The sequence below is a fragment of the Neofelis nebulosa genome, chromosome 2 (assembly GCF_028018385.1).
Source record: "Neofelis nebulosa isolate mNeoNeb1 chromosome 2, mNeoNeb1.pri, whole genome shotgun sequence".
Lineage (NCBI taxonomy): Eukaryota > Metazoa > Chordata > Mammalia > Carnivora > Felidae > Neofelis > Neofelis nebulosa.
The window spans coordinates 170,996,925-171,016,220 of NC_080783.1; the positions used below are offsets into that span (position 1 = coordinate 170,996,925).

At 36.2% G+C, this 19,296-nt stretch overlaps 1 protein-coding gene across 12 annotated transcripts in view; it reads left to right on the forward strand.

Annotated features, from left to right (window-relative positions):
- Positions 1 to 19,296, forward strand: part of DOCK7 (dedicator of cytokinesis 7) — a 233,067-nt gene that overhangs the window by 159,037 nt on the left and 54,734 nt on the right. For all 12 annotated transcript variants that reach the window (XM_058717167.1, XM_058717161.1, XM_058717162.1 and 9 more), the window contains 6 exons: positions 208 to 348; positions 442 to 555; positions 2,587 to 2,757; positions 4,732 to 4,871; positions 9,576 to 9,745; positions 10,726 to 10,880. In XM_058717167.1, the coding sequence (XP_058573150.1) occupies positions 208 to 348; positions 442 to 555; positions 2,587 to 2,757; positions 4,732 to 4,871; positions 9,576 to 9,745; positions 10,726 to 10,880 (891 nt within the window). The remainder of the gene's footprint in view (positions 1 to 207; positions 349 to 441; positions 556 to 2,586; positions 2,758 to 4,731; positions 4,872 to 9,575; positions 9,746 to 10,725; positions 10,881 to 19,296) is intronic.

The window sequence follows — 19,296 nt, forward strand, 5'->3', positions numbered from 1 at the left end:
AGGTGATGCAGTGATTGACTTGTACAGTGTGTCATATTTCTTGGGAGCATACAAAATATTGCAGGGAAATTTTCAAAATACTTGAGGAGCTAAAAGCATTTCGGCTATCTGTTAAATCACTCAGCAATTTGAAAAAATAGCCCTAATGTGATTAGCTGTTAATTACATCCATAAGAAATTAAACTAATGGCTTATTTATTTTTTCAGGTAAAGAGCATGGTGCACCATTTATACTTTAATGATAAACTTGATGCACCAAGGAAAAGTCGTTTTCCAGAACGATTCATGGATGACATTGCTGCTCTTGTCAGCACAATTGCTAGTGATATAGTTTCACGATTTCAGAAGGTAATGATAACTTTTTTTTAAATTGAATCTCTTTCAAGCTCACATTAAACTATCATACTTTTATTTGTTTTTGCTTTTTATTCTGTTTTCCAGGACACAGAAATGGTTGAGAGACTCAACACAAGCCTTGCATTCTTTCTCAACGATCTGCTGTCTGTTATGGACAGAGGATTTGTCTTTAGCCTTATTAAGACCTGCTACAAACAGGTAATGTGTAGTTAGTAATAATTAACAATTAAATACTGTGTTTGTTGTTTCTAGGGTTGCAGCTAAGAGATCTTCAAGAGTACATTCATATACTGATGTTTTTAAAAAGCAGTGTATTTTTGTTAGTAAGAAAAAAGTAAGTTTCATTTGTTTTATAAGGCTACAGGACAATGGCAGGCTGATACCTGTGCAGCTGACTTTTTCTTGGGTTATACTGGCCCACTCATGACTCTTCGATTCCCATTCTGAAACAGATCATCAAGTCAGTGGTCTAAATGTAAAGCATCCCCAAGATGCCATGCAAGAGTAGCAGTTATACTGAATGAACAGCCACGTGAACTTTTTTGTGTATTTACTGGGTGATTTTTAAAGCAGCTTCATTTTGCTTTGTATTCCTTCTAATGTAGACCTAGACATTGTAGAGCTTAGAATCATGGACAGATGTTTACCCAAATCCCCAGTGTCATTCGTTATGTTGCTTTTACTAAACTAAAAGCATCATAGGAGTGCCTGGGTGGCTCAGTAGGTTAAGCGTCTGACTTTGGGTCAGGTCATGATCTCATGGTTTGTGAATTCAAGTCCCATGTCAGGCTCTGTGCTGACAGTATGGAGCCTGGAGCCTGCTTCGGATTCTTTGTCTGTCTGTCTGTCTGTCTGTCTCTCTCTCTCTCTCTCTCTCTCTCTCTGTCCTTACCCCGCTCACATTCTGTCTCTCTCTCAAAAATAAATAAATGTTAAAAAAAAAAAAAAAAAAAAAGGCATCGTGGAACTTTTCCCTGAAAAGCTGACTTTAGTTTAAAATTTTTATCAACTGATTAATGAAATGTGCCTTTTGGAAAACATTAGTTACTGGTCCTGACAGGCCATTTGGGTAAGTGAGCTATATAATCATCCTAGAATTACCTTTTAAAGGAAATTTAAAAATATATAGCTCTCTGGGTACTATCCCAGCATTATTGAGTACTTTGAGTCCTGGGGGTGGGGAGTGTGGGACATAGTGTGTGTGCAACATTTCCCAGCTGGTCCACAGTCTCGTTTCTGAGAACTGCTTTAGCAATGCTATTTGGCAGTCTAATGTTTAGAATCTTGAAGCTCTGTTCTATTGGATGCCTTTATTGTATGTTTCTTTTAATAGAGAAGTTAAAACTACATGTGGACACTGACCCACTTCCAAATATTTGTAATAATATGTATTGGTGGGGGGTGGGGGGGCACCTGGGTGGCTCACTCAGTTAAGTGTTGTTTTAAAAGACACTGCCGGGGCACCTGGGTGACTCAGTCAGTTGAGCATCTGACTTCAGCTCAGGTCATGACCTCACGGCTCGTGGATTCAAGCCCTGCATTGGACTCTGTGCTGACAGCTCAGAGCCTGGAGCCTGCTTTGGATTCTGTGTCTCCTCTCTCTCTGCACCTCCCCCGCTCACACTCTGTCTCTCAAAAATAAACAAACATTAAAAAAAATTTTAATACGTATTATTTTTACTTTCCCCCCCAAACTTCATGTTCTGTTGCTCCTCAAATCTGTTGTTATTCTTCAAGCATTGACATCCTATATTTAGCAGACATTGAGCCAGACCCTAGGATGCCAGAGCTCCTAAGTCAGTGTATATAGTCTCCTGAGAGTAGCTTATGGTGTAGCTGGGTATATAGACAAATAGGTAATCATCAATAGAGAGTAACACAAGGTGCTAATTATCCAAAGAATGTATCATTTCTTTCATGGAGCTATTTTGGTGGTAGACTTTTGCTTCATAAAGTGCATCTTTGAGAAGTGGAAATAATGCTGTATTGGAAATATAAAGAATGTGGCTTCTGGCCTAGTCAGTGGATTTATAAATCTTAATAGATCTTGTAGTTCCAAAGTTTTTATTCTAGCAGTAACTCTGGAAAAAGCTGATAATGTTTAAACCACAAAATCCAAAAACTGTCCACTGAATACTGTTCTTTAATTCCTTAATCTGTCATTCTGATGCTGGCTTAGAGAAATGGTATATTCAATTGGTGTTCTTTTGTTTATATAATGCTTACAAGGTATCTTCAAAGCTTTATTCATTACCAAATCCAAGTGTCCTCGTGTCCTTGAGACTGGATTTTCTGCGAATTGTCTGCAGCCATGAGCATTATGTTACATTAAACTTGCCCTGCAGCCTGCTTACTCCACCTGCATCACCATCACCTTCTGTTTCTTCTGCAACATCTCAGGTATGCAGAGTGTCTGAAAAAAAATTTTAAAGCCCATGTTTGTAAGAAAGCATTCTAAACACTGAAAAAAATTATAAGTAACACTATGAATAATAGCTATGTGATAGGCTCCATACTGAATGCTTTAAAAGTATAGATCATTTGCCCTTTAGAGCAATTCTAGGAGGTAAGTTCTGTTATTCTCATTTTACATATGAAACACATTTTACGTAGGAAATACAGAAAGGTCATTAAATTACCCAAGGCCGAACAGTAATAAGTGGCAAAGCTAGGCTTTGAATCAAGGCACAGGTAGACTTTATTCTAGAGCCCAAGTTCTTATCTACTATGTTGTACTCTTCTTAGAGATTTATACACATCCATGTGAGTGAATTCACTTATATAAGCCTTTTAGATATTTTCACAAGATGGGTTTTCTTTTTTTTTTTTTTTTTTTTTTTTTTTTTTAAATTTTTTTTTCAACGTTTTTTATTTATTTTTGGGACAGAGAGAGACAGAGCATGAACGGGGGAGGGGCAGAGAGAGAGGGAGACACAGAATTGGAAACAGGCTCCAGGCTCCGAGCCATCAGCCCAGAGCCTGACGCGGGGCTCGAACTCACGGACCGCGAGATCGTGACCTGGCTGAAGTCGGACGCTTAACCGACTGCGCCACCCAGGCGCCCCAAGATGGGTTTTCTTGAAGCAGATGCAAGGTTGTCTTGAGCTTGGGATGGAAGATGTTAAATAGGGATCAAGACCTGTGATAGGAAAAAAAGTGAAGCATAATTTAGCAAAGAAAGAAGTCAAACTGCAGTGCAGTCCTGGGAAAGTCCTGCCTACCTCTCTTGTACCTAGGTAACCCAAAGGAAACCAGATGGATGTTCATAGGGTTTTTTTGGGTACAACTGACTTCAACAGTTAGTAGTTTCTCTCAAGGCAAAAAAAGGTTGTTGTAGCAACTATTATGTATCTTATCATACAGATGGAGATTAAAGGATCTTGTGGCTTTAGTATCAGAGAAGCCTGGTTCAATCTCAGATGTTTGATAGAAAAAAAATTTTAACTTTATTTACATTGGAAAACATCAGAGAGCACCCACAACTTTTCATTTTACCTTTATGAAAAGTCTTAGGGATTGGCCTATTTTCACATACTCTTTTACCTGGCTAGCGTACGCTTCTTCCTAGAATGGATAAGGCTAGTGTTTTGCTTTCTTCCCACATCCTCTGCCAAAGATGTGGCCACACAGTGAAGAACAAATTAATCGTAAGTACTGTTCCTAAAACCTGTAATGAAACACAGTTGTTTATACCTAACTCCCCCCTTGAACATCTCATTCAGGCAAAAAATTAATAGAATGTCTTCCATTATCTTGTTCCCTACTTTCTTATCTACATATATTTTTCAGATTCTAATGGGTGACAGAGACCTCACTGTTTCTGGGGTAGGGGTAGGCAAGAATAATTTTATATACTTACTAGCAAGATGATTTCTCTATAGAGAAATCTGAAACCTGTTGTTCTGAAAAATATCACATGGATGGTCTTGAATGTGGATTAGAGGGAGATGAGATTGTAAACACTCTTGCCTTGAACTGTGTCTTGGAGGGATGCTATTTGCAGTATTAAAAATCTTTTAAAAACTCAATAATACGTCATTTGGATTCAGTTACTTTTTTCTCCTTCAGGGTATGATACCGAAACATTAAGTGGCTAAAAGAATAAAGGGAAAAAAAAACAGTTGGAAAAGTTTCAGTATGAGAAAAGGGAAATTGAAAATAATTAAAAGTGTTTTTTTCATCATAGTCTCCTGTACAAAAAATAGGAGCAGTTACTTTTTCCAGTGCGAATAATAGTAATGTAAAATAAACTACCCTACACAAAGTGTATCTCATATTGAGATAATGCTCGTACTGCATTTGTTGTAATGTTCTGTCTGTAGGATGTTCTGTTGCACAGCTATTATTGTTTTGTCCTACCTCACTCCCAAACAGAGTTCTGGATTTTCCACAAATGTACAAGACCAGAAGATTGCAAATATGTTTGAATTGTCTGTGCCTTTTCGCCAACAGCATTATTTGGCAGGACTTGTGTTAACAGAGCTGGCTGTCATTTTAGACCCTGATGCTGAAGGGTAAGTAGACTAATTTTTGCCTTGTAGAATATCAGTTTGATTTTGGATAATGGGACAGAAGTATCACACCGATACTTCTAAGAATCGAGAGAATACTCTGCACCACTTGTAATCTACTTCTGTATTTACTAAGTTCCATACCCATGTTATTTCTGCATTTCATTGATTTCAAGAAAGCCATTTTTTCATACTTTATCATCTCCGAATTTGAGGTTTATCTTGAACTCAGTGGCGTATTGTGGTTTATTTGGTAGCATTTTCTCCCCTTCTTAATGGTTATACAAAATATTTGTGCATATTAGTGGGTTAACTCATGGATTTATTGGTATATACGGTAGATACATTTCAATTGAAAATGGTCTGGTTTTCTCTTTGATTCCTTGTACAGAAAATGTGTCATTTGCCATCATACTATATAGCATTTTATTTCAAACTTTGTCCTATAAACAAATGTCTTTAGGTTTTAAGAACTTCCAAAGTTGTGTACACTTCTGTAGAATTTTTGGAAATTGATACAGTAAGGAAAGGGCATATTGTCTGGTGATTTGAATTTATAGAAATGGCTTGAGTATTATGGTGCAGCTTCCCTATAGGGTATTTCTATCTTAATAGTTATTGTTAAAAATTTCCATGATCATTATTCCTTTGGATAATAATTCCTTTTTTATCCTCATAATAGGATCTTTAGGAGTTTTTTTTTTTTTCTTAATTCTTATTTAAATTCCAGTTAACATACACTGTAATATTAGTTTCAGGTGTACAATATAGTGATTCAACACTTGATACAGCACCCGGTGCTCATCACAACAAGTGCACTCTTTAATCCCCATCACCTCTTCCACCCCTCCCCACACACATCCCCTCTCTGGTAACCATCAGTTTGTTGTACAGAGTTAAGAGACTGGGTTTTATTTATCTTTTTATCTTTATTTGTTTTTCATAAATTCCACCTATGTGTGAAATTGTTATTTGTCTTTCTTTGACTTATATCATGTAGTTTTTTTTTTTTTTTTTAAGTTTATTTTTGAGAGAGAGAGCATGAGCAGAGGAGGGGCAGAGAGAGAGAAAGAGAGGGAGGGAGAGAGAGAATCCATGGGGCTTAAACTAACAAACCATGAGTTCATGACCTGAGCCAAAATCAAGTGTTGGATGCTTAACCTGAGCAACCCAGGCACCCCTCACTTAGCTTAATACCCTCCAGATCCAGCCATGTTGTTGCAAATGGCAAGATTTCATTCTTTTTTATGGCTAATATGCCACTGTGTGTGTGTGTGTGTGTGTGTGTATCTGTATCTGTCATCTTATTTTTTTCTTCTCAAAAATATATATTTTTTCAATATACACACACACACACGTATATGTATACATATGTATATACGTATACGTATGCATATATATATTCTATATCTTCTTTATCTGTTAATGGATGATTGCTTCCATATCTTGGCTATTGTGAATAGTGCTGCAATAAACACAGAGGTGTATATATCTTTTGAATTAGTGTTTTCATATTCTTTGGGTAAAATCCAGACTTTTTTTTCTTTTCTTCTCTCTTTTTTTTTTTTTTTTTTTGAGAGAGAGAGGAGAGAGAGAGAGAGAGAGAGAGAGAGAGAGAGAGAGAGAATGGAGGGGCAGAGGGAAAGGAAAAGAGAGAATTTCAAGCAGGCTTCACTCCCAGTGCAGAGCCTGACACAGGGCTCGATGTCATGACTGTGTGATGACCTCAGCCAAAATCAAGAGCTGGATACTTAACCGACTGAGCCACCCAGGCACCCCCAATCCAGACTTTTAATAATGGTCCTCAAAGTCCTATTTACCTGGCTTTTGTGTGCTTCTGCCACTGTCTTCCCTACCCACATCCTAAAATCTAGCCATCCTGGTCTTTCTTTCTGTTTCTTTAATGTGCCAAAGTCATTCACACCTTAGGGTATTTGCACTTGGTTCTTTTCTCTGCCTGAAGCAGTGCTCACATTACTCTATGACTGTCATGTACCCATTTGCTCTTTGTGATTCTTCAGGTCTCCACTCAAATAGCATCTTCTCAGGCTTTCACTGACCATCCAGGCAAAATTAGAGCACATTACCTTGCCACAATCATTCTTAAACATGTAGCCCTCTTTTATTTTCTACAAAACACTTATATGAAATTTACTGCTTAATTTCGGTCTTCTCCCATTAGAGTGTGATTTCATGAGAGCATGCACTTGATCTTTCTTTTTCACTACCATCCTTCCAATGCCTTAGAATTGTGTCTAGTACAAAGTGGATGAATACATATGCATAAATAGATATTAACTCAATGAATGAGTGACTAAGAGACTTAGATCCCATCTCTAAATTTTATATTCTTTAATGGTATATAGATAAAATACAGCATACAATGTCTTAGATCCTTGAGAGGAATGCTTTTTTACTTCATTTGCTTACTAATGAGAATAATTCTTTGAGTGGCAATAATGTTTTAAAACCAAAGAGTTGCTCCCTAGAAACTTTCATTATAGTTAGAAAATCAAGACTGTGAAACCATACACTATGATTAAATGCTAATTTTGTAGCATAGACATAGTTCTATAGAACATGAATACCTTTACTACTGCATTTGTGACACTGAATTATTTTCGTGTCTGTGTTTGTTGCTATTCAAACTCTTTAAAAACAGGGACCGTGTCTTACCCTAACACGTAGAATAGGATGTTGCAGGTCCTGCATAAACATATATTTAATAGTTGCATATGATTAAGTAATGTAGACATATGGAAAAGCTTCATGAAGATGAGTGGGTTATAGGTGGGTTGAAGTCGGTCTGGTAGCTACAGACAGCTAAGGAATATGCACCCAGGTTTGGCAGTCATCACTGGTAATGAAAAAATTCACAAGGGAGAACATAAAAAGCAAATGACCAGAATCTGAGATTTGGATGAAATGAGAGAGAGGATGAGGAAGGTTTGGAACTATTTGGAGAAAATATTGAGAAGAAAAAAGATAAGATGACAGTGTCGAGTAGATAACTGGAGAATAAAATCTGAGATATGTCATTTAGATGTGTTTCTGGACAGTGTTTAAAACTACACTTTCTGAATAAAAATATGGAAAGAAGAAAAATCTTCAGCTTGATTTCATATATAGCAATGTAAAGTGGCAGATAAGATTAAGGACTCTGGAGTAAGACTAACTGGTTTCCAATCCCTCTTTGAAATTGGCTATGTGATCTAAAAAGTGATAAAAGCTAGTATATACTGCAGAAGGCAGTGTGCAAGATAGTGTGCTAATAAGTATGTTACATAAACTACGCAGCTTAATTCTCACAGCTGCCTTATGAGGTAGGTAATTACCCTCATATCTTAAGTAGGGAAACAAGTTAAATATCTAAAAAATTATTTAGCTATTAAATGATAAAGATATTACAGTGCCATGTGTAAACATTCAAACTGTTAGTTTCAAAAAAAAGGGAGTAGGGGGCTTATATATTTAAATTTAATTTAAATTTTAAATATTTAAATTAAATTTAATTTTGTTTAATAAAAGCATACATTTATTTAAATAATTAAAAATCAAATAAATTTTCTAAATTTATTTAAAAATTCCATTTACTAGGAAGTAAGCACATGCTATGGACTGTATATTCAGGAAGTTTATTACTGGGGAAATTATTATAGTAGTTTATTACGAAGGGATACTATATAAGCTAGAGGAAACTAGTTTTAAGTAAACTTGTATTTTCAACATAGGAAAGTCTCATTTGAAAGAAAGAAGGGAAGAGTTTATGAGGGGGGCATTGAAGCTGTTGAAGAAACATGCGGTTCATTGAACATAATGCAGAAATTTCCTTTTGAGAGAAGATACAACTTTTTCTGAGACAGAAGGAATGATGGAGATACAAAGGTGCAGATGTGTTAAAAGATCTGGCCAGAGCAAATTCTGAATGGTTTTTCTTTACTAAAAGACAGAAGTTGGAGGTAAAGTCTTATCCTCATACTGATGGTGATAGGCTGCAGGGGAGAGAATGAGATGTGACACCACTGCCAGGTGTTGCTTTAAGAGTGCCTATGGAAGTTGGCCGAATGTTTAATTAGAATAGTTGGCATACTCAAAGCACCTTTAACATAAAAAGAGGCAAAAAAAAAAAAAAAAAAGTGACGATGAGTATTTTAGCCCAGTTGAAACTGAAGGGATCGGGAAGGTGTAGGGCCTGAGTGAGGTAGAAGGAGCAAGGAAGTTGACTTTCGAAAGAGACATCAAAGGCAACTCTCGAGCCTATGGACTGCATAATCCATTAAGTAGAGGATTTTTCTATTAGAAAAAGGAAATAAAAGTTTAGTTTTGGTAAATGTAAACTTTTGGTAAAAGATCTAATTTGAAATAAAATTTGAAGCTACTTATGATTTACTTTTTGTTTATTGTTTTAAAATATAACCATACTGTTCATATTCAATATGAGTATGCACTAATAAGGAGATAATGTAAAAACACTCAGATTTACTCCTGAGTGAATTTGTTTAGCATTTCTTTTTTCCCCTCTATCCTTACTTTATACAGACATTTGTTAATTTTATGAGAAATGTTTTATAGAAAGACATGCAAATATATGGCAAAGTTTAAGTTAAAATTAACTCAGTACCATGACTTACTATTTGCTTTAACGATATTTACTAATCTCTGTGACCTTACTGCTGCTGCTTCTTCTTCATCTTCTTTTTAAAATAGACTGTTTGGATTGCACAAGAAAGTCATCAATATGGTACACAATTTACTATCCAGTCACGACTCAGACCCACGGTACTCTGACCCCCAGATAAAGGCTAGGGTGGCCATGTTGTATCTACCTCTGATTGGCATTATCATGGAAACTGTTCCTCAGCTGTATGACTTTACAGGTACTTAGTATATTTAAAACAAATTTTTAAAGAAAATCTCAGTGTTTAAAAATATTAGAAATAGCTCGAGGATAAAGATCTTATTTTAGGGAAAGAATTAGAAGAAAATGTACACTGACATAAGTAAACTATAAATATTTAACCATATTACTGAATAACTTTTGATTATGTGAGAGAATTCACTGCAAACTTTTCTTAACTGGTTCTTAAGATGAATTTTAATGATATAAGACTTTTCTGTACCTACCTATTAGAAAATAGGATTTTTGGTATCAGACTATACTGTTCATCTGAAGAAAATATGTAAGAAAACTTGACAGATGTCTACCACCTTCAGTCACAATTTTATTCATATATAAGACTGAAATTAATATTCCCCTGAATATCAAGAATTATGTTTATCATTAATACTGGGTTTATAAGTTGAAGTTCCGTTGCTTTTTAAAACCTAGAACTCACAAAATTTTATTGCTCTTGCTTTCCATATTTAGAATTCACTTGCCCTAAAGGAAATACTGTAGTTTGCATTTAAATTAACACTTAATCTGATAAAGTACTTCCAGTTCAATAAAATAAAAACAAACATTTACTAAGTACCTAATACATATTAAGAACTTCAACAGAACTGGTGATACAAAGATAACCAACTCCATGCCTTTATGGGACTGGTTCTTGAGTGTTCAACCAGTATTTTGATCGCTAAAATGGGCTTCTTTTATTTGAAGGCAGAAATGTTTATATTATTATATCTTCTTTTACTAGCAAGTTAAAGTTCTCTACAAAACTATATATTATTGTTGTAGGAATGGGTTAATGTTTAAAATATTGTCTAAAATAAGTAAATCTAATGATAAATACTACATCTTAATAGGTTTTTCCTTTAAAGGGTAATGGAGAATAGGAAAGGAAATTGCATGCTCAGTAACCATTAATTAACCTAAATGGAATTTTATTTATTTATTTTGGGATGATTTTTCCAGAAACTCACAATCAAAGAGGAAGACCAATTTGTATAGCCACTGATGACTATGAAAGTGAGAGCGGAAGCATGATAAGCCAGACAGTTGCCATGGCAATTGCAGGAACATCAGTCCCTCAGCTAACCAGGCCTGGCAGTTTCCTCCTCACATCATCGGTAAGAACAACCCTCCTGCAGAAGTTTTTTCCTGGAAAGACAGATACTTACAAGGATATCCTCTTAAATAACTGAGGTTATTGTATTAACTGATGCAAAAGTACTGTGAGTTTTATTTGTGGAAACATTAAGGTTCTGCTTATTTTATACTAAGTTGTTTTAAAAATTAATACCTCAAGGTTTATGGTATAGAACTCTGTATTCTGTCATTCAGAATTTGAAAGTTGCCTTATTGTATATAGCCTATTTTCTTTCTTTTTTTAATGTTTGTTTATTTTTGAGAGAGAGGCAGAGTGTGAGCAGGAGCGAGGCAGAGAGAGAGAGGGAGACACAGAATCCGAGGCAGGCTCCAGTCTCTGAGCTGTCAGCACACAGCCTGACACAGGGCTTGAACTCATGAACCACGAGATCATGACCTGAGCCAAGGTCAGACGCTTAACCGACTGATCCACCCAGGCGCCCCTATTTTCAAAATCCATTTTATTCTTTATCAACCCTAAGAAATATTCTCACTGTTTAGCAATTGAAAATATTTTTTTTAATCTGTTAAAATTTATCCTGTTTCATGTTTAAGAAAATTGATAGGTTCTCTGCCCCTGTAATTTCCCCCCTTAAGGAACAAAGGATATGGGAGCAGAGAGGAAACAAACAGTAGACCAAGATCAAGTTCTTAAAGTTTCAAATGACGTTCTTTCAGAAAAATGCAGTAATACTTATGGAAGCTAGCCTGTTGACTTAGTTTTATTGAGATAATTTACATATCAAAAGATTCATCCATTTTAACTGTACAATTTCATGGTTTTTGATATATTTACAGAATTGTGCAGCCATCACTACAATCTAAGTTTAGAATATTTCCCCATAAAGAACCCTGAGGCCTGTTCTGTAGCCACTCCCTATTTCCTCTCAGCCCTAGGCAGCACCTAGTCTACTTTATATCTGTCTAGATTTGCCTATTCTGGACATTTCATGTAAATGGAATTACATACTGTGATCTTCTATGTCTAGCTTTTTTACCAAACATAATATTTTTGTGATTCAGCCATGTTGTAATGTATATCAGCACTTCCTTTTTTTTTTAATTGCCAAATAATACTCTTTTGTATTGATATACCAGATTTTCATCCATTTGTCAGTTGATGATCATTTGGATCCTTTTCCCTTTTTGACTGTTAGGAATGATGCTACTGTGAACATTTGTATACATGTCTTTGTGTACACATGTTTTTGTTTCTCTTAGGTAGATATCTAGAAGTGGATTTGTTGGGTCATCTGGTATCTCTGTGTTTAACATTTTTGGAAACTTCGGAATTTTCAAAGTGGCTGCACCATTTTACATTCTCACCAACAATAAATTAAGATTCCTGTTTCTCATATCCTCACCTACCTTTGCTATTATCTCTTTTTGTTATTATAACCACCTTGGTATAGAGTAGTATCTCACTGTGGTTTTGATTTGCATTTCCCTAATGTCTACTGATGTTGAGCATCTTCGTTTGCTTATTGAGACATCTTTTTCGTATGTCTTATTTAGAGAAAAGTTCATTCATATTCTTTGCCAGTTTAGTATTGTGTTACTTCCTTGTTATTGAGTTAAAAGGATTTTTTTATATATTGAGTACAAATCCCTTATCAGATATGTGATTTGCAAATATTTTCTCCTGTTCTGTGGATTATCTATTTGCTTTGTTGATTGTGTCATTTGAAGTGCACAAGTTTTTAATTTTGATGAATTCAATTTATCAACTTTCTTTTATCCCTTGTACTTTATATATTATTTTGTATGTATAACATCAAAAGTACGTGTACAATTAAAGTATAACAATGAAAGAAACAATAATGTACCCACCACCCAACTTCAGAAATAGAACATTGCAAATTCCTTGGAAGTTCCCAGTCTGCCCTCAGTCCAATCCCTCTCTCCTCTCAGAAGGACCACTGTGCACCATTTTGTTGACCATCCTTTTCACTTTTTAAAACTTTTCTTAGATGAAATATACTATATATTAAAAATTACATGAATCATAAATGTACAAATTTACAAAACGTAAAATGAACACCTTTGTAACCACCTCTCAGGACAAAATATAGAACATTGGCTGCCTTTCAGCCAATTGGATTTTCTTCTCCACCACAGCTATCCACCATGCCACCCTCTCTTCTAACTAATTGCTTAATTTTGGTTATCGTTTTACCGTTCAAGTGGGCATCCCTAAATCCTGTAGTTTAATTTTATATTTTTATTATTCATCCATATTATAAAATGTAGCTATAATTTACTGATACTCGTTTCTGATGACATTCATTTGTCTGACTATATATAAAACTATTTACCTTTTTTTAACTTATTTTATTCTTGGATGCATGAATGGTTTCTGATTTTGGGTTATTTCAAATAGTAGCCCTATAGATTCCTTTACATGTATCCTGTATGTATATACTTTTATTCAGGATATTTCCTAGGAGTGGAATTTGCTGGGTTATAGAATCTATGTGTATCTTTATTACCAGTATACTTGGGTATTTTCCAAAGGGTTTGTCTCAGTTTATATGTTACCTGTAGTATGAGAGTTCCCATTCCTTCACATGTTCATCAGCATTTAGACTTTTCAGACTTTAGAATTTTTGTTAATCTGTAATTTATAGTTGTATCTCATTTTAGCCTTTGTTTTCCTGATGTCTTATGAGGGTATGCACTTCTTCATATATATGTTGACAATTTGAATTTTCTCTTTTGTGGTGTGTAGAGTTTTTGCCCAGTTGCCATTTGGTTTTCTGCCATTGTTTATGGTTTGTATGAGTTTTATATGTTCTTGATCAAGCCCGTTATCAATTATAAGTGGCTCAAATATTTCCTTTTTGGTGGCTTGCTTTTATCACACACTGAACAGTGAATTTGGTGATTAGAGTTTCTTATTTTAAAATACTTAAGTTTGTCAATCTTTTCCTGTACAGCTAGTGTTTTTTTGTATCTTTAAAATTTTTTCCTATTTCAAGATTATGAAGATATTCCCTATGTTATTTTTTTTAACCTGATGACTTTTTTTTTTTTTTTTTTGAAGGAGAAAGAGTGAGTGGGGAGGGGCAGACAGAGAGGGAGAGAGAGGATCCCAAGCAGGCTCCGGGCTGAGACCATTGAGGGTCTCCACAGAGACCATTGAGGGGCTCAAACTCACAAACCATGAGATTATGACCTGAGCCAAAATCAAGAGTCAGACGCTTTAATGAACTGAGCCACCTATGTGCCCCTCCCTATGTTATTTTTTAAATGCTTTTTTTGTTCTTTCATTTTAACCCTAAAATTTACCTGGAATTTTTTTATGAACAGTAGAATTTAGGGAGCCAGTTTCATTCATTTATTTACATTATACCAAATTCTCTCAACACCATTTATTTTTTTTTTTTATTTTTTTATTTATTTATTTATTTATTTATTTATTTATTTATTTATTTATTTTTTAATATATGAAATTTACTGTCAAATTGGTTTCCATACAACACCCAGTGCTCATCCCAAAAGGTGCCCTCCTCAATACCCATCACCCACCCTGCCCTCCCTCCCACCCCCCATCAACCCTCAGTTTGTTCTCAGTTTTTAACAGTCTCTTATGCTTTGGCTCTCTCCCACTCCAACCCCTTTTTTTTTTTTTTTTCCCTTCCCCTCCCCCATGGGTTTCTGTTACGTTTCTCAGGATCCACATAAGAGTGAAACCATATGGTATCTGTCTTTCTCTGTATGGCTTATTTCACTTAGCATCACACTCTCCAGTTCCATCCACGTTGCTACAAAAGGCCCTATTTCATTCTTTCTCATTGCCACGTAGTATTCCATTGTGTATATAAACCACAATTTCTTTATCCATTCATCAGTTGATGGACATTTAGGCTCTTTCCATAATTTGGCGATTGTTGAGAGTGCTGCTATAAACATTGGGGTACAAGTGCCCCTATGCATCAGTACTCCTGTATCCCTTGGATAAATTCCTAGCAGTGCTATTGCTGGGTCATAGGGTAGGTCTATTTTTAATTTTCTGAGGAACCTCCACACTGCTTTCCAGAGCGGCTGCACCAATTTGCATTCCCACCAACAGTGCAAGAGGGTTCCCGTCTCTCCACATCCTCTCCAGCATCTATAGTCTCCTGATTTCTTCATTTTGGCCACTCTGACTGGCGTGAGGTGGTATCTGAGTGTGGTTTTGATTTGTATTTCCCTGATGAGGAGCGACGTTGAACATCTTTTCATGTGCCTGTTGGCCATCCGGATGTCTTCTTTAGAGAAGTGTCTATTCATGTTTTCTGCCCATTTCTTCACTGGGTTATTTGTTTTTCGGGTGTGGAGTTTGATGAGCTCTTTATAGATTTTGGATACTAGCCCTTTGTCCGATGTGTCATTTGCAAATATCTTTTCCCATTCCGTTGGTTGCCTTTTAGTTTTGTTGGTTGTTTCCTTTGCTGTGCAGAAGCTTTTTATCTTCATAAGGTCCCAGTAATTCACTTTTGCTTTTAATTCCCTTGCCTTTGGGGATGTGCCGAGTAAGAGATTGCTACGGCTGAGGTCAGAGAGGTCTTTTCCTGCTTTCTCCTCTAAGGTTTTGATGGTTTCCTGTCTCACATTCAGGTCCTTTATCCATTTTGAGTTTATTTTTGTGAATGGTGTGAGAAAGTGTTCTAGTTTCAACCTTCTGCATGTTGCTGTCCAGTTCTCCCAGCACCATTTGTTAAAGAGACTGTCTTTTTTCCATTGGATGTTCTTTCCTGCTTTGTCAAAGATGAGTTGGCCATACGTTTGTGGGTCTAGTTCTGGGGTTTCTATTCTATTCCATTGGTCTATGTGTCTGTTTTTATGCCAATACCATGCTGTCTTGATGATGACAGCTTTGTAGTAGAGGCTAAAGTCTGGGATTGTGATGCCTCCTGCTTTGGTCTTCTTCTTCAAAATTACTTTGGCTATTCGGGGCCTTTTGTGGTTCCATATGAATTTTAGGATTGCTTGTTCTAGTTTCGAGAAGAATGCTGGTGCAATTTTGATTGGGATTGCATTGAATGTGTAGATAGCTTTGGGTAGTATTGACATTTTCACAATATTTATTCTTCCAATCCATGAGCAGGGAATGTCTTTCCATTTCTTTATATCTTCTTCAATTACCTGCATAAGCTTTCTATAGTTTTCAGCATACAGATCTTTTACATCTTTGGTTAGATTTATTCCTAGGTATTTTATGCTTCTTGGTGCAATTGTGAATGGGATCAGTTTCTTTATTTGTCTTTCTGTTGCTTCATTGTTAGTGTATAAGAATGCAACTGATTTCTGTACATTGATTTTGTATCCGGCAACTTTGCTGAATTCATGTATCAGTTCTAGCAGACTTTTGGTGGAGTCTATCGGATTTTCCATGTATAATATCATGTCATCTGCAAAAAGCGAAAGCTTGACTTCATCTTTGCCAATTTGGATGCCTTTGATTTCCTTTTGTTGTCTGATTGCTGATGCTAGAACTTCCAGCACTATATTAAACAGCAGCGGTGAGAGTGGGCATCCCTGTCGTGTTCCTGATCTCAGGGAAAAAGCTCTCAGTTTTTCCCCATTGAGGATGATGTTAGCTGTGGGCTTTTCATAAATGGCTTTTATGATCTTTAAGTATGTTCCTTCTATCCCGACTTTCTCAAGGGTTTTTATTAGAAAGGGTGCTGGATTTTGTCAAAGGCCTTTTCTGCATCGATTGACAGGATCATATGGTTCTTCTCTTTTTTTTTGTTAATATGATGTATCACGTTGATCGATTTGCGAATGTTGAACCAGCCCTGCATCCCAGGAATGAATCCCACTTGATCATGGTGAATAATTCTTTTTATATGCTGTTGAATTCGATTTGCTAGTATCTTATTGAGAATTTTTGCATCCATATTCATCAGGGATATTGGCCTGTAGTTCTCTTTTTTTACTGGGTCTCTGTCTGGTTTAGGAATCAAAGTAATACTGGCTTCATAGAATGAGTCTGGAAGTTTTCCTTCCCTTTCTATTTCTTGGAATAGCTTGAGAAGGATAGGTATTATCTCTGCTTTAAACGTCTGGTAGAACTCCCCTGGGAAGCCATCTGGTCCTGGACTCTTATTTGTTGGGAGATTTTTGATAACCGATTCAATTTCTTCGCTAGTTATGGGTCTGTTCAAGCTTTCTATTTCCTCCTGATTGAGTTTTGGAAGAGTGTGGGTGTTTAGGAATTTGTCCATTTCTTCAAGGTTGTCCAATTTGTTGGCATATAATTTTTCATAGTATTCCCTGATAATTGTTTGTATCTCTGAGGGATTGGTTGTAATCATTCCATTTTCATTCATGATTTTATCTATTTGGGTCATCTCCCTTTTCTTTTTGAGAAGCCTCGCTAGAGGTTTGTCAATTTTGTTTATTTTTTCAAAAAACCAACTCTTGGATTCGTTGATCTGCTCTGCCGTTTTTTTAGATTCTATATTGTTTATTTCTGCTCTGATCTTTATGATTTCTCTTCTTCTGCTGGGTTTAGGCTGCCTTTGCTGTCTGCTTCTATTTCCTTTAGGTGTGCTGTTAGATTTTGTATTTGGGATTTTTCTTGTTTCTTGAGATAGGCCTGGATTGCAATGTATTTTCCTCTCAGGACTGCCTTCGCTGCGTCCCAAAGCGTTTGGATTGTTGTATTTTCATTTTCGTTTGTTTCCATATATTCTTTAATTTCTTCTCTAATTGCCTGGTTGACCCACTCATTCGTTAGTAGGGTGTTCTTTAACCTCCATGCTTTTGGAGGTTTTCCAGACTTTTTCCTGTGGTTGATTTCAAGCTTCATAGCATTGTGGTCTGAAAGTATGCATGGTATAATTTCAATTCTTGTAAACTTATGAAGGGCTGTTTTGTGACCCAGTATATGATCTATCTTGGAGAATGTTCCATGTGCACTCGAGAAGAAAGTATATTCTGTTGCTTTGGGATGCAGAGTTCTAAATATATCTGTCAAGTCCATCTGATCCAATGTATCATTCAGGGCCCTTGTTTCTTTATTGACTGTGTGTCTAGATGATCTATCCATTTCTGTAAGTGGTGTGTTAAAGTCCCCTGCAATGACCACATTCTTATCAATAAGGTTGCTTATGTTTATGAGTAACTGTTTTATATATCTGGGGGCTCCGGTATTTGGCGCATAGACATTTATAATTGTTAGCTCTTCCTGATGGATAGACCCTGTAATTATTATATAATGCCCTTCTTCATCTCTTGTTACAGCCTTTAATTTAAAGTCTAGTTTGTCTGATATAAGTATGGCTACTCCAGCTTTCTTTTGGCTTCCAGTAGCATGATAAATAGTTCTCCATCCCCTCACTCTCAATCTAAAGGTGTCCTCAGATCTAAAATGAGTCTCTTGTAGACAGCAAATAGATGGGTCTTGTTTTTTTATCCATTCTGATACCCTATGTCTTTTGGTTGGCGCATTTAATCCATTTACATTCAGTGTTATTATAGAAAGATACGGGTTTAGAGTCATTGTGATGTCTGTATGTTTTATGCTTGTAGTGATGTCTCTGGTACTTTGTCTCACAGGATCCCCCTTAGGATCTCTTGTAGGGCTGGTTTCGTGGTGACAAATTCCTTCAGTTTTTGTTTGTTTGGGAAGACCTTTATCTCTCCTTCTATTCTAAATGACAGACTTGCTGGATAAAGGATTCTCGGCTGCATATTTTTTCTGTTTAGCACACTGAAGATATCGTGCCAAGCCTTTCTGGCCTGCCAAGTTTCAAAGGAGAGATCCGTCACGAGTCTTATAGGTCTCCCTTTATATGTGAGGGCACGTTTATCCCTTGCTGCTTTCAGAATTTTCTCTTTATCCTTGTATTTTGCCAGTTTCACTATGATATGTCGTGCAGAAGATCGATTCAAGTTACGTCTGAAGGGAGTTCTCTGTGCCTCTTGGATTTCAATGCCTTTTTCCTTCCCCAGTTCAGGGAAGTTCTCAGCTATAATTTCTTCAAGTACCCCTTCAGCACCTTTCCCTCTCTCTTCCTCCTCTGGGATACCAATTATGCGTATATTATTTCTTTTTAGTGTATCACTTAGTTCTCTAATTTTCCCCTCATACTCCTGGATTTTTTTATCTCTCTTTCTTTCAGCTTCCTCTTTCTCCATAACTTTATCTTCTAGTTCACCTATTCTCTCCTCTGCCTCTTCAATCCGAGCCGTCGTGGTTTCCATTTTGTTTTGCATTTCGTTTAAAGCGTTTTTCAGCTCCTCGTGACTGTGCCTTAGTCCCTTGATCTCTGTAGCAAGAGATTCTCTGCTGTCCTGTATACTGTTTTCAAGCCCAGCGATTAATTTTATGACTATTATTCTAAATTCACTTTCTGTTATATTATTTAAATCCTTTTTGATCAGTTCATTAGCTGTTGTTATTTC